The sequence below is a fragment of the Mustela nivalis genome, assembly GCF_964662115.1.
Source record: "Mustela nivalis genome assembly, chromosome: 9".
Classification (NCBI taxonomy): domain Eukaryota; kingdom Metazoa; phylum Chordata; class Mammalia; order Carnivora; family Mustelidae; genus Mustela; species Mustela nivalis.
In genome coordinates this window covers 59,556,819-59,572,355 of record NC_139028.1, presented here as the reverse complement: position 1 = coordinate 59,572,355, position 15,537 = coordinate 59,556,819, and the positions used below count along the sequence as shown (strand labels likewise).

Sequence of the window (15,537 nt, the reverse complement as noted above, 5' to 3'; positions counted from 1 at the left end):
GGGCAACAGAACACTAGCAAAGACTATACTCTCTAGGGGACTGGTGGCTCATGATCTGGAACTTACTAGCCCTACTCTGAAATCTTTTACACCCCTGATTTCCATTTCCATTACCCAAGGCAGCTTGTCCTAACCTCTCCCTCTGGGCCCCTATCCCACTTCCAGCCATAAGACCACATGTTTATTGGAGAAAAATCAAAGTTCTCAGGCAAAAATTCTCCCAACTATTCCATAACAGTTATAAATTCATTTATACCTGTATTCTCCCATACTTTTTCCTCAATGTCTGAGAAAAAAAAAAAGTATCCTAATTCTTAATCCCTCTACTTTTACTATGGATTTTATCATCTCCTCACAGGCCCTTCCTTAATCCTCCAAAATAGGTACTATTTGTGATTCTCTATTATAGCACCCTATTTATTTACTGTCCTACTTACATGTTATAATTATTGTGTTTATTTATTTGTTATTCGCCTGTCTCACCCAAGAGAAAGTGAAGAGCATAGATCCTACCCAACAAGCTCAGTGTTGTACAACCAGCATTAGGTACTCATTAATATTTGTTGCATGAATCAGCTCATGAATCTGATTTTCTGCCTCAAGAAACTTACTCCACCATTTATTTCCCTTTGTCTCTTTTATCATGAATTTCTCCCTAAACACTGGCTCTCCCTTCAACACATAAACATAGGTAGCAGCTATCTTTAAAATACAATGGATAAAAATCTTAATAAAGTAAAATAAAATAAACTACAAAAAGCCCTCCCTTGTGTGGTGTATAAACAATGAATCTTGGAACACTGAAAAAATAAAATGAAATTAAAAAAAAAAAAAAGCCCTCCCTTTCTACCATCTTCCATCCTGCCATCCTATTACAGCCAAGTTTATTTTTTTAAAGTGTATTTATTTATTTATTTACGTAATCTCTACCCCAATGTGGGGCTCAAACTCACGACCCTGAGATCAAGAGTCACATTCTCCTCCAACTACGCCAGCCAGGTGCCCCCAGCCAAATTTCTTTAAAGTATAGTTGATCACAGTTGTATTGCCTCACTTCAATTGACCCTAATCTGGTTTCCATCTCCAACACTCTTACTGATACTGCTCTCTTCAAATTCACTAACAGCTACCCTGTTGTTAGGTCTAATAGGTAGTTTTCAGGTCTATTTTACAAACCTCTTACCAGCATCTGACACTGCTGACTATGAGAACTCCCTCCTGACTTTTCTGGAATATATTTTTCCTCCTCCTCCAACTGGCTGCTTCTCAGCTCCTTTCTTCTGTCTACCTCTTAAATGTCAGACCTTACCCAGGGCTTCCATGCTTGGTCTCTTTCAATCTTCTTATTCTCCCTAAGTATCCACATGCCCCCTAAATGGTGATGGCTTCAATTATCCACCCTCCAGCTCTGCTCTGTCCTGAACTCCAGACTTTCATATCTATCTACAGCCCAGAATTTTCCTCATGGGTGTCCCACCAACCCTTCACACTAACATAATCAAAACCAGTATGTACCTAATTGCGGTTCCTAATTCATGCTTCTATCTCAAACACCCCAACATTCCACCCTCACTCCCTTTAAGACCTCTCATTGCTTGCCTAGTTAATTGACATGGTCTTGTGTCATTAAATATCTAAATCATCTAATAACTTCTGAGTTCTCACTCTCTAAGTTTCCTTTAATTATTTGGCTTCCCACAGAGTTTTCCTACAGGGAGAGAAGGTGCTGGCCACACCAACATAACCATTCTAAGCTCATTCTATTTCATTCTGTAAAAGAATAAACTTCGTTTATATATCAGTCTCAGGGATTTAACTAACTGCCATCTTCCTCTGAAAGATAAAACCATTCTTGGTGCAAAATTTCATTTCTGACATGGATTTAGATTGCTTGTCTCTAGATTTATTCAATTATTCTATGAGAGACATCACCTTGTAAGGCCTTTTTATTAGGCAGTCAATCAGCTTCTCCTAGTGATACTACAAATTCATTGTGCCTTTCTATCCCATGGTCTTGGTCATCCTCCTCCAGAAATACTCTAGTATGTCAAGTATGGTGCCCAGAATTGACTTCATGTTTGGCCCAACCAGAGATCAGTGAGACCACCACTTTCCTTATTCTGAACACTATACTTCTCTCTGTATACTCTGGTACTCATACTGAGCTACCTAGATCCTCCTAAAAGTCTTTTTTACACGTATTAGTGCTATTCAATTATATATCCTCCATCCTTTTATTAAAATGTATGTTTTGGATACAACTTCACATTCATCCCAATTAATGTTGTCAGTTGCTGTTCTATGCTTTCAAATTCTGACAACTAGCTTGCCACTCTCCCAGTTTCATTATCCCTCCTCCCCTTCCAGACAGTAATCATTTAAGGTACCTGATTATAAATTGTTTGGTGTAATTTCAGTCCTCTTTCATGGAGCTGCAACTAGGTAATAAAAATATAGTTTAAGTATTTGGGGAAAAAAGATCAATATTCCCACAATCTCCACAATCTCATGTATTTTCCTCCATTACATCAGATCAACATAGTTCCCATAGCCAAAATCACTGCTATATAAATAAGAAATCTGGTCAAAGACTTTTTAGTAGAAACACTCAGAGACTTAATAAATCTAACCCATGAAGTGTCCCAAGGGGATATGAGAAAAATACTCAATAATGACAAGAAGGCTGAAGAAGAAATGGTTAATACCACCTTCCCCTACAAAGCACCATTCCCCTCCAGGGACCTGGAGGAAGCATGTGACTCAGTATCGAAACAGGTCTAAGTTATACCCTCCATGTTTCAGAAATATGGGTGGAAGCAACCAGAAAGGCCTGAAGAAAAGCACTCCTGCTATATATACAAGGTGTGTGTACCTTTGACTTCTGTGATCTCAATGTCATCATCACATTCCTCAAAGTGTGCATAAGGTATATCTTAGGGTGGTTCAGAAAGCATCCAACATTAGCCATGAACTTAATAAACAAATGAAACAAAAAAACAAAACTGTCACCATTTAGTTTCCATGATCATGTTTACCATGGCTTTTATAGCTGCTGTTCTGACACGTGGGTCTTGGTCACTGAAGTAATCCCCTATAATCTTCTGGACATCTCTGACAGCTAGGCCTTCTCCATCTTTTGTGACACTTTTCTCCAAAGAGCCAAGATTGCCAAGTAATTGCAGGCACTTATTTCTTACACCATGGGAGGTATCTGTGAGGTGCTACAAAAAGAAAAGAGAACAAAAGGATATGATTAAGATCACTTAAACTAAACAAAAAACCAGAAGGAAAACATTGTAGCAATTTTAGGAATGATTTCAAACCCTGCATTCTCATTGCAGTCTCTCTAAGATCATGTTACTTGTATATGTGTCTTCCAAAAGAACAAATCCTTAAAAATAAGATCCCCAATTTTCATCACTGCATTCCCAACAGCTAGCACTTTGCCTTGTTAAGAGAAAGTACTTTTAAAATGGTCCCTTAGTTGTATTTTATATGCTATCAAATCTAAAAACAAAACAAAAATTTATAAATTTTTAAAACTTTGAATATTTATATAGAAAAATGCGAAAAGCTTAAGTGTACAGCTTAATGAATTTTCGCAAAATAAATACACACATACAATGACATACACACACCCAGATGAAGAAACAGAAAGAACATGACCAACACCCAAGAAACCCTTCTTGATCCCCCTTCCCACTAATTATTCCACCGCCATCAAAAATAGCCACTATCTTGACTTATAACACATAGATTTATTTTGCCTGTTTCTATACTTGGTAAAATCAGAGTGTCTGGCCTTTCTAGCTTAATATTAAGTTTGTAAGAGTCATCCATAGTATGGCATACAGCAATGGTTAATTCATTTTCATTACAATATAGTATTCCATTTGTGAAAACACCACAATCCTTTGTTGGCAGATATTTGTGTGTGTTTTTTTTTTCTCCAGTTTTTGTCTATTAATAATGCTAGCATGACTATGGTAACTTGAATGTGGCTTCTGTTGGATATAAACTTACGACTGGAATTGCTGGGTCACAGATATATATGTTCAGCTTAAGAAGACACCACCAAGTAGCAAACGGTTTTCCAAAGCAGTTGTACTAACCTAACTAATTTACAGTTCCACCAGTGATAAACAGTGTTCCAACTGTGCCACATCCTTGTCAACACTTAAGTACTGTCAATCTTTTTCAACGTTAGCTCTTCTCACTAGTATTTTAACAAATTATCATTATCTATTGCTTCACCTAGTCCAATGCTACTGAAATTAGCTATTTGCATAATGCAGTAACAGGAACTGAAAATACTTTAAAGAAATGAGGTTGTATAGTACACAATAATAGAGCATGTAACTCTGACTTTTAATCTTTTTAGATCCACTGGAAGAAATATCCATTATACTTCAACATAGTATTCACATACAAATATATATATATAGAAAGTTTAATAAAATATAACTTACCCTTACATCTTGTGATATACTCTGATATTTTAATTTTATTTTGATTTTCAAAAAATACTCATCTTGATGGAGTGCCTAGTTGGCTTGGTACAGCAGACTAGTCTTGATCTCAAGATTGTTAAATTCAAGCCCCACATTGTGTGTAGACATTATTTAAAAATAAAATCCTTTAAAAAATACTAATCATGGCCTTTAAAACTGGTTGCATTACCTACCAATGGACCACTATGCTCAGTTTCAAAGACACTGGTATAAAGAAAAGTGAATGGGACTTGAAGTTTTAAAATCTGGGTTCAAAGACCTCTTTACAGAAATGGCTAGTTTCAGGACTGGGGCAAAATATGTAAGAGCCTGGGACACCTTGCCCCAGAAAGCAAGGATGGTATCAAGGATTAATGGAGTCCGGATCAAAAGGACAAAGAAACCAGTAAGTAGGGCATTTCCTACTGTCAACATTGATATTACACCAAAAGAAAGCAATCAAACAAATCCAGAGTGGAGAACATTCTTTAAGACCAATGATCCAGGGGCACCGGGTGGCTCAGTGGGTTAAAAGCCTCTGCCTTCAGCTCAGGTCATGATCCCAGGGTCCAGGAATCAAAGCCCCACATCGGGCTCTCTGCTCAGCAGGGAGCCTGCTTCCTCCTCTCTCTCTGCCTGCTTCTCTGCCTACTTGTGATCTCCGTCTGTTAAATAAATAAAATCTTAAAAAAAAAAAAAAAGATCCAATGATCCAGGTTTTTCAATAAATTTATGGCATTTAAAGAAAAAATAAGAACAAAAGGGGGCACTGTTACAGATTAAAAGAAATTTAAGAGACTATCCAAATGCAATACATAGGTCTTTTTGGATGTTAAACCAAAAGAAATCAACTATAAAAAGATATGATTAGGGTGCCTGGGTGGCTCAGTGGGTTAAGCCGCTGCCTTCGGCTCAGGTCATGATCTTGGGGTCCTGGGATCGAGTCCCGCATCAGGCTCTCTGCTCAGCAGGGAGCCTACTTCCCTCTCTCTCTCTGCCTGCCTCTCTGCCTACTTGTGATCTCTCTCTGGTCAAATAAATAAATAAAATCTTAAAAAAAAAAAAAAGATATGATTAATCCAAATAAGGAAATTTTAATATGAACTGGTATGAACTGATATAGAGTACTGTTAGTAATTGCATCATGGCTATATTTTTTTAAATGATCAGTTATAAATATATACTGAAGTATTTATGATTTAAATAACATGATGTCAGCGATTTGCTTTAAAATACTAGAGCAAAAAAAACCAAAATCCTGGGTCAGACAAAGACAACAAGTGAGAGGAGAAAAATCCATGAAAATATTGCACAGCATAAAAAAATGTCAAATGTACACTCAAAACTGGAAATAACAGTAAATCTGCAATTTCCATAATATAGAGTATATATATGCATATAAATAAAGCATTATATATATAAAACCAGCTTCAAATTTCAGTTATGACTCATGATATGTGCAAATCAGTCAAGAGTCAAAAGTCACTTCTCTCAAAGCCTCACTTTCTCATCTACAAAGAAAGAACAGTCATAGCTGTCTCAGCTAATTACAGGGTTATCATGAGGCTCAAATAGGGATATAAATGTAAAACAGAAAAACAAAAAACAACAAAGCTTGATACACTACAAGCTTAATATGATTATTAGCTATTGTTGCCATAATCTAAAATAGTAAGAAAGGTAGATGGTTTACAGATAAAGTACATATATGGTTTCATTACAGGATAACTACATACATAAATATCAAAAACAAGTACCTTTAGATACTTCCTTCAAGTTCAGATTTTCTAGGATTTTCTATTTATAAATGAAACCACTGATCTGAAATCACAACTGCTTCTGGAAGTACGCTCAATAATCACCCATTTCTCTCCACCTGCCTTTATTTGCCAATCCCCTATTTTACAGGACCATAAGGATTAAATGATACGTCTAAACACAGATAATTTAGTGGAAGAGCTGATACAGAACACCCCTGACACCCACTCAGCCTAGAGCTCGTTTCCCCACTCAGCTGCATAAATAACTCCATGATTTTGAAAACTTTGCTCACCATGTACAGAGCTGGGCATTTGCACCTTAAATACTTAAAAAGCTCCACAACATCCGTTTCCCTCAAATATATTTATACTGTTACTCCCAAATATCACCAGTCTCCGGCATGAAGAATCACTCCAGTTTCTAATTACTATGTGATAAAACATACTGACACTAAATTAATAACCAATTCTTATGATTAGCTAACTAGGCTACCAATACTTTGTATAAGTGACACACACACACACACACACACACACACACACACACGGAATAAGCAGAAAGATGTATCAGATAAGTAAATACAGTATAGCTGATCCTGGAGCTAGAGTAGAGAAAAGTAAAAGATGAGCCTGGATTATTTTATTCTGCCAGAAAAGAAGGAAGTATTCAAAAATAATAGAAGTCAAAAGAACAGAGAAACCAGCTTAAAGGGGCTCTTATTTGGCCAAATCAGGAAAATCAGTTTGTTGTTGTTATTGTTATTGCTGTTTTTCAAATCAGAAAAATTTGAACATCAAGGTGAACAATTATAGTAACAGACTATGATCCACTGAATAAACAAGGAATCTGTAAGTCTGTAACCAATATAATCAAACTGAAAGTTTGGTGACAGAATATTTACATAGTCTCCAAGTGCCATCCCAGAAAATACTTACTCATTTCAAAGGAAAGAGTAACCTTACAGTGAAGAAACATGACAGACACTATCTTAACCAAGTGATCAAAATTAACATCATTAGTAGTATGACAAATCAAAATGGTGTAGCACCTAACAGGAGGTAGTAAGTTCTTGCCAAAGGTGGTAACTTAAATCTAATTATGAGAAAATATCAGACAAATCAAAATTCAGAAAGGTTCTACAAAATACCTATCCAATAATTTTCAAAAACATCAATATCATAAAAACAAGTAATGACTAGGAATTATTCCAGACTGAAGAAGACTAATGAGATGTGATGTAACTAAAATGCAATATGTGGTTCTGAACTGGCTCCTTTACCAATAACAGACATGATTGGGAGAAATAGTGAAATCTCAGTGAAGTCTAAGGATCAAATGGTAGTATACACTGATGTTAATGTCCTGATTTTGATGATCACACTGAAGTTATGTAGGAAAATATCTTTAAAGAAAATACACAATGAAGTATTCAAAAGTAATGGGGCACTATGTTAGCAACTTATTCTAAAATAGTTCACAAGAAAACAAAGTTCTCTATTACTGGACTTGCAATTTTTCTGCAAGTTTGAGACTTGATCTTAGGAAACAAACTGAAAATTCCTGGAGACGAGGGTGGTGGGAAAGACTGGGTGGCTAGGTGTTGGGCACTGGGGAGGGTACATGTGGTGGTGAGTACTGGGTATTGGGTAAGACTGATGAATACCAGGGCGCCTGGGAGACTCAATGGGTTAAAGCCTCTGCCTTCAGCTCAGGTTGTGATCCCAGGGTCCTGGGATCCAGCTCCGCATTGGGCTCTCTGCTCAGCAGGGAGCCTGCTTCCCTTCCTCTCTCTCTGCCTGCCTCTCTGCCTACCTGTGATCTCTGTCTGTCAAATAAATAAATAAAATCTTTAAAAAAAAAAAAAAAGACTGATGAATACCAGTACCCCTGAAACAAATAATATGTTAATAATAAAAAAGTTAAAAAAAAATTAAGAGTCTAAATACACATGAGGAAAATAAAATAACTATACAGTTTCATAAACTTTAGAAAAACAGGGGTACCTGCCTGGCTCAGTCAGTAGAGTGTGACTCTTGATCTTGGGGTCGTAAGTTCAAGGCTCATGTTGGGTGTAGAGATGACTTAAAGATAAAATCTTGGGGTGCCTTGGTGACTCAATTGCCTAAGGGTCCAACTCTTGATTTTGGATCAGGTCATGATCTTATGAGTGGTGGGATCAAGCCCTGAATTGGACTCCATGCTCAGCAGAGAATCTGCTTGAAGATTCTCTCCCTCTGCCCCTCCCACTGCGTGTATGCATGCATGTTCTCTTTCTCAAATAAATAAATTGTTTGTAAATAAATAAAATATTTTTTAAAAGAAAAATACTATATTATCCATAAGAATCATAAATGTATTTTTAAGAACATAAAAAGAAAGAGGCAACAGTAACAGCACCACACCCAAAAAGGTTCAGAGAATGCCTCAAGGAAGCATAGGAGCTCTGCAGACAAAGTGGATTCCATTAATTGTTTCATCTCTTGTCTGAGAGGCAAAGTAGCACAGCTGAAAGAGTCCGGATGAAGTCAGACAGATCTAGGTTTAACTGCTGGCCCTGCTACATAGTCTCTATGTGATCTTCACTAAACCCCACAAGTTTTTATAGAAATCCCTACTTTGTAAAAATAGGATAATATCCCTACCATGAAGTTTTATAGTGAGTATATTAAATGAACTCATTTAATAATTACCGTATGGGGGCGCCTGGGTGGCTCAGTCAGCTAGGCATCTAACTCCTGATTTCAGCTTAGGTCATGATATCAGGGTTGTGGGATCCAGGCCTGCCCTAGGCAGGGAGCCTACTTGGGATTCTCTCTCTCCTTCTCTCCCGTCCCTCCCCTTGTGCCCTCACATTCACCCGATCTCACTTTCTCTCTCTCCCTCCCTGCAGCATCTCTCAAAAGGATTACTGAATGTAAAATTAGCTAATAGTGTCTGGGACATAACAAACATTCAGTAAGTATGAGGGCCTATCATAGTGCCTAGCATTTAGCATGTACTTAAAAAAACAACACCCAACCTACTTAAGAAGATAAGGAAAACAGGCAAGGAAAAGAAGACCAAGTGATGGCAAAAATCAGATAAATGGAGAAGGGCCAGAGGTAAGAGTAGGCACCTGGATGAAACAGGTCTGCTGATCTAGAACATACAAGCATGAACTTTCTAGTGACGGATAGACAGGGCAGTCTGTCATGAAAGATAGAGAGCATCTGTTACTGGCTCATACCAGAATGCTCCAGGAGAAGATTCCTGAATTAATCAGGAAACTAGACTTGGTGAGAAGCTATGTCCCATGTGGATATGGGATGGGCAGGTAGGCTTAGTTAGAGAAGAGAACAAAGGGAACCTGGGGAGAAAGCCACTATGCCGAGGGTGGGGTGCTCAGAAACAAAGTCTCTCATTATAAAAATGGTTCACTCAAACATTTTAGATCAGAGTTAATTCTTGCCTCCAAGTTATTTAGGCTGCAAAAATATAAAACTAACACTCATGTCCTCAGAATGTCTTATACATAAAGCTCAAAATTATCAATCAAATTAAGCCAATGAAATTGAGAAATGAGAAACTTTAGATATGAAGGTGACAATGACTCTCTCAGTTAATAAAGCAGGATTTTACTAACAAACCATTTTAGTATGAAAACATATTTCTCATAACTAAACTGCTTACTGAAGCAACAGCCCCTGACAGTTGCTTCCACTGTAACAAATACTTTGATTTTCAAACAACAAACTGAAACCCTCTCATGTCTATTAAGGTAACCAGGCAACACTGTTATAGAACCAGCCTATTACTGCATGCTGAATGTTAGGCCGAAAGACAGCGGAAGTCTCCATCACACCCTCAGGGCAGCAATTACAGTTCTATGATGCCCTTCCCATACAGGTCACTTCTTGCATCACGCCATCATCACTAATAGCTTCCTAGCGTGTCTGCTCTGCAGATGATGCTATTTTGGTGTTATACCCAGGCCAACAAAGTGACATCATTTTTATACTGATGGAGTGAGTAAGCAAACCACATCCCCAAGAATAAGAGCAATCTGTGTCAAAAAAAAAGCTAAAACAACCCGTTTAAAACTATTGCTATAAGGGGAAAAAAAAATCAATGGTTAAGTGTATCAAGAAAATCTGAGAATGAAGTTCCTTAAGTAAGACAAAAATAACTTAATGACTCATTCAGTTTCAATATGGATTGTTTCCAAGCACAGACAAAAACTCAGTGTACTTTGTATGCAAATTATTTTAACAGGTACACTCTCCTGACAAACCATACATAATATGAGTAGACTGAGTAGAGTTTTATAAATATAAAAATGCTATATGGTTCTATCTGCTGCCTGTTAAGAGTTTACTATACTTACACCACAGAATTAAAGGAACAGAAAAGAAACAGAGAGACTGGATGGAAAGGTGAGATAGAGACAGACAAGGATTAAAACTAGGCTCTAAGAAAGCCTTATTAAAAAATGACAAGAATATTTTTTCTACTAGAAAAATCTTCATAGGTAGGAAGGAAAGCAGAGCTCCAATTTCGGTTGTACAGATGCTGTATATGAAAAGAATATTAATTTCCTAGCCAAACCTGTGAACCAAATCTTTTCAAATGAGAATTAGCTGTACAATGTACCTCAAAGGATTACTGACAGTATAAAATGAGAAGAACTTTGAAGACTTAAGAATACCTGAAAGCATGACTTTCTTCCTACTGTGAAAAAAAATGGCAGATTTATACCCCGTATTTGAAAGACATGTAAAGAAACAATCTGAACTTCAAACAATAATAATGATAGAAATAAATTATAATATATCGAATAAAATGAGAGAGAGAAGAAAGAAGGGAGGGAAAGCTTTATTTACAGTACTATGTCAACTAATATGGAATAAGAGTTAGAAAATCATGATTTTGCAATGACCAGAGTAACAACTGACTCAGCAAATTTATTAACAGTCCCCTAAAACAGGGAGTAAAATTTGATGGGAAAGAGGATATTTACATTAACTCAAAGTATCTCCCACAAACCACTTATTAATCACAGGAAAAACTGTAACTCTACAACTAAAAACCTGGTAGTCATCACCTTAATCAAGTATCAAAGTTAACAACAATAATGAGTCAAACCTCATCTGTGCCTTATAATGTGATAAACTGAGAACAAATATTATTTATGTAGTATTCCTGCCAAAATATATAACCTGAATCTAAACAGAGGAAATACAGATTATACAGACTGAACAGATAAACACAGATTAAAAGACATTCTGTAATAAATGGTCTATATTCTTCAAAAACGTCAAGGTCATGAAAGACAAAGACAGGATGAGGGACCGTTCCAAATTAAAGAAGAGGGATGGAAACTAAATGCATTCTGTGACCTTGAACCAGAAAGAAAAATTTATATGAAGGATAATATTGGGAAAACCAGTAGAATGTGAATAAAGGCTGAGATTAGTATTAGTACTGTGTGAAGTTAAATTTCCTGATTTTCAGAACAACACTGTGTTTATAAAAATTACATCCTTGTTATTTAAAAGATGTATTTACTTCAGAGAGAGAATGCGCGTGCGTGTGTGGGGGGCGGTCAACAGGTACAGAGGAACAGAAAGAATCTTAAGCAGGTTTCACACCCAGTGTGGACCTCCACACATAGCCTGATCTCACAACCCTAAGATCATAATCTGAGCCAAAATCAAGCATTGGACGCTTAGCTGAATAAGCCAGCCAGATGTCCCAAAATTATACCCTTCTTAAGAAATACACTTAAGTATTTAAGTATTACTTTGGTGGAAAAAGGGCATTATGACTGCAATTTACTATTACATGGTTCAGGAAAAGATAATATGTATATATACAGTGATAATGATAAAGTAAATGTGGGAATATGTTAACTATTAGTGAATCAGGAAGAGGGATATATGGAAATTCTTTATCATCATCATCACTATTATTATTATTAAGTAGGCTCCATGCCCAGCAGGGAACCCAATACAAGGGTTCAACTCAGAACCCTGAGATCAAGACCTCACCCAAAATCAAGAGTCGGTCACCCAACCAACTAAGCCACCCAGGCAGCCGTACATTATTTTATAATTTGACAGTAAGTCTGAAATTGCTGAGGTGTCTGGATTTTTGTCTCAACCTAATACTTTCCCAAAATTCTCTTTCTTAGCGAAAGGCACCTAGCATCTTACTAAGGACTGGGGTTAAGGGGAAAATGGGAAATTACTAGTTAACTCATAAAGATTCAGTTTTGCAAAGTGAGGAGATGGGTGAATGAATGATGGTGATGGTGGCGTAAGATAATATAATTAATGCCACTGAACTGTACACTGTAAAATGATTACAATGGTAAATTTTATGTTATGAATATTTTATTTAATTTTAAAAAATATTCAAGGGGCGCCTGGGTGGCTCAGTGGTTTGGGCTGCTGCCTTGGGCTCGGGTCATGATCTCAGGGTCCTGGTATCGAGCCCCGCATCGGGCTCCCTGCTCCGCAGGAAACCTGCTTCTCTCTCTCTCTCTCTGCCTACTTGTGATCTCTATCTGTCAAATAAATAAATAAAATCTTTAAAAAAAAATATTCAATTTATTTAAAGTAAAAAAAATCATGTGTATTTTACCACAACTCAAAAAAATTTTAACAAAAAGGTTAAATATAGGGCGCCTGGGTGGCTCAGTGGTTTAGCCGCTGCCTTCAGCTCAGGTCATGATCTCAGGGTCCTGGGATCAAGTCCCGCATCGGGATCAAGTCCCGCATCGGGCTCTCTGCTCAGCAGGGAGCCTGCTTCCTCCTCTCTCTCTCTCTGCCTGCCTCTCTGCCTATTTGTGATTTCTCTCTGTCAAATAAATAAATAAAATCTTTAAAAAAAAAAAAAAAGGTTAAATATAGGTTTAATGGCCCTGCCATTTCATTCCCAGGATAAATAGACCCAAAAGTACTGAAATCATGGGGTGCCTGGGTGGCTCAATCGTTAAGCATCTGCCTTTGGCTCAAGTCATGATCCCAGAGTCCTGGGATTGAGCCTGGCATCGGGCTCCCTGCTCAGCAGAGAACCTGCTTCTCCTTCTCCCACTCTCCCTGCTTGGGTTCCCTCTCTCGCTGTGTTTCTCTCTGTCAAATAAATAAATAAAATCTTAAAAAAAAAAACCCAAAACTCAAAATCTGTGGGACACAACAAAGGCAGTCCTGAGAGGAAAATATATAGCGGTACAAGCCTTTCTCAAGAAACAAGTAAGGTCTCAAATACACAACCTAACCCTACACCTAAAGGAGCTGGAGAAAGAACAAGGAAGAAACCCTAAGCCCAGCAGAAGAAGAGAAATCATAAAGATCAGAGCAGAAATCAATGAAATAGAAACAAACAAACAAAAAAAAAACAGAGCAAATCAACGAAACTAGAAGTTGGTTCTTTGAAAGAATTAATAAAATTGATAAAACCCTGGCCAGACTTATCAAAAAGAAAAGAGAAAGGACCCAAATAAATAAAATCATGAATGAAAGAGGAGAGATCACAACTAACACCAAAGAAATACAAACTATTATAAGAACATACTATGAGCAACTCTACGCCAACAAATTTGACAATCTGGAAGAAATGGATGCATTCCTAGAAACATATAAACTACCACAACTGAACCAGGAAGAAATAGAGAGCCTGAACAGACCCATAACCAATAAGGAGATTGAAACAGTCAAAAAATCTCCAAACAAACAAAAGCCCAGGGCCAGATGGCTTCCCGAGGGAATTCTACCAAACATTTAAAGAAGAACTAATTCCTATTCTCCTGAAACTGTTCCAAAAAATAGAAATGGAAGGAAAACTTCCAAACTTATTTTATGAGGCCAGCATCACCTTGATCCCCAAACCAGACAAGGATCCCATCAAAAAAGAGAGCTATAGACCAATATCCTTGATGAACACAGATGCGAAAATACTCAACAAAATACTAGCCAATAGGATTCAACAGTACATTAAAAGGATTATTCACCACGACCAAGTGGGATTTATTCCAGGGCTGCAAGGTTGGTTCAACATCCGCAAATCAGTCAATGTGATACAACACATCAATAAAAGAAAGAACAAGAACCATATGATACTCTCAATAGATGCTGAAAAAGCATTTGAAAAAGTACAGCATCCCTTCCTGATCAAAACTCTTCAAAGTGTGGGGATAGAGGGCACATACCTCAATATCATCAAAGCCATCGATGAAAAACCCACCGCAAATAACATTCTAAATGGAGAAAAACTGAAAGCTTTTCCGCTAAGGTCAGGAACACGGCAGGGATGTCCATTATCACCACTGCTATTCAACATAGTTCTAGAGGTCCTAGCCTCAGCAATCAGACAACAAAAGGAAATTAAAGGCATCCAAATGGGCAAAGAAGAAGTCAAATTATCACTCTTCGCAGGTGATATGATACTATATGTGGAAAACCCAAAAGACTCCACTCCAAAACTGCTAGAACTTGTACAGGAATTCAGTAAAGTGTCAGGATATAAAATCAATGCACAGAAATCAGTTGCATTTCTCTACACCAACAAGACAGAAGAAAGAGAAATTAAGGAGTCAATCCCATTTACAATTGCACCCCAAACCATAAGATACCTAGGAATAAACCTAACCAAAGAGGCACAGAATCTATACTCAGAAAACTATAAAGTACTCATGAAAGAAATTGAGGAAGACACAAAGAAATGGAAAAATGTTCCATGCTCCTGGATTGGAAGAATAAATATTGTGAAAATGTCTATGCTACCTAAAGCAATCTACACATTTAATGCAATTCCTATCAAAGTACCATCCATCTTTTTCAAAGAAATGGAACAAATAATTCTAAAATTTATATGGAACCAGAAAAGACCTCGAATAGCCAAAGGGATATTGAAAAAGAAAGCCAAAGTTAGTGGCATTAAAATTCTGGACTTCAAGCTCTATTACAAAGCTGTCATCATCAAGACAGCATGGTACTGGCACAAAAACAGACACATAGATCAATGGAACAGAATAGAGAGCCCAGAAATAGACCCTCAACTCTACGGTCAACTAATCTTCGACAAAGCAGGAAAGAATGTCCAATGGAAAAAAGACAGCCTCTTCAATAAATGGTGCTGGGAAAATTGAACAGCCACATGCAGAAAAATGAAATTGGACCATTTCCTTACACCACACACGAAAATAGACTCAAAATGGATGAAGGACCTCAATGTGCGAAAGGAATCCATCAAAATCCTTGAGGAGAACACAGGCAGCAACCTCTTCGACCTCAGCCGCAGCAACATC

The 15,537-nt window shown here is 37.3% G+C and overlaps 1 protein-coding gene across 1 annotated transcript in view; it reads right to left on the bottom strand.

Annotated features, from left to right (window-relative positions):
• The window catches only part of INTS4 (integrator complex subunit 4), a 117,848-nt gene that overhangs the window by 63,459 nt on the left and 38,852 nt on the right, over window positions 1–15,537 (bottom strand). Inside the window, exons 5-6 of the mRNA XM_082749532.1 lie at window positions 3,036–3,221; window positions 2,388–2,438 (exon numbers count right to left, since the gene is read on the bottom strand). Coding sequence (XP_082605658.1) covers window positions 2,388–2,438; window positions 3,036–3,221 — 237 coding nt within the window. The remainder of the gene's footprint in view (window positions 1–2,387; window positions 2,439–3,035; window positions 3,222–15,537) is intronic.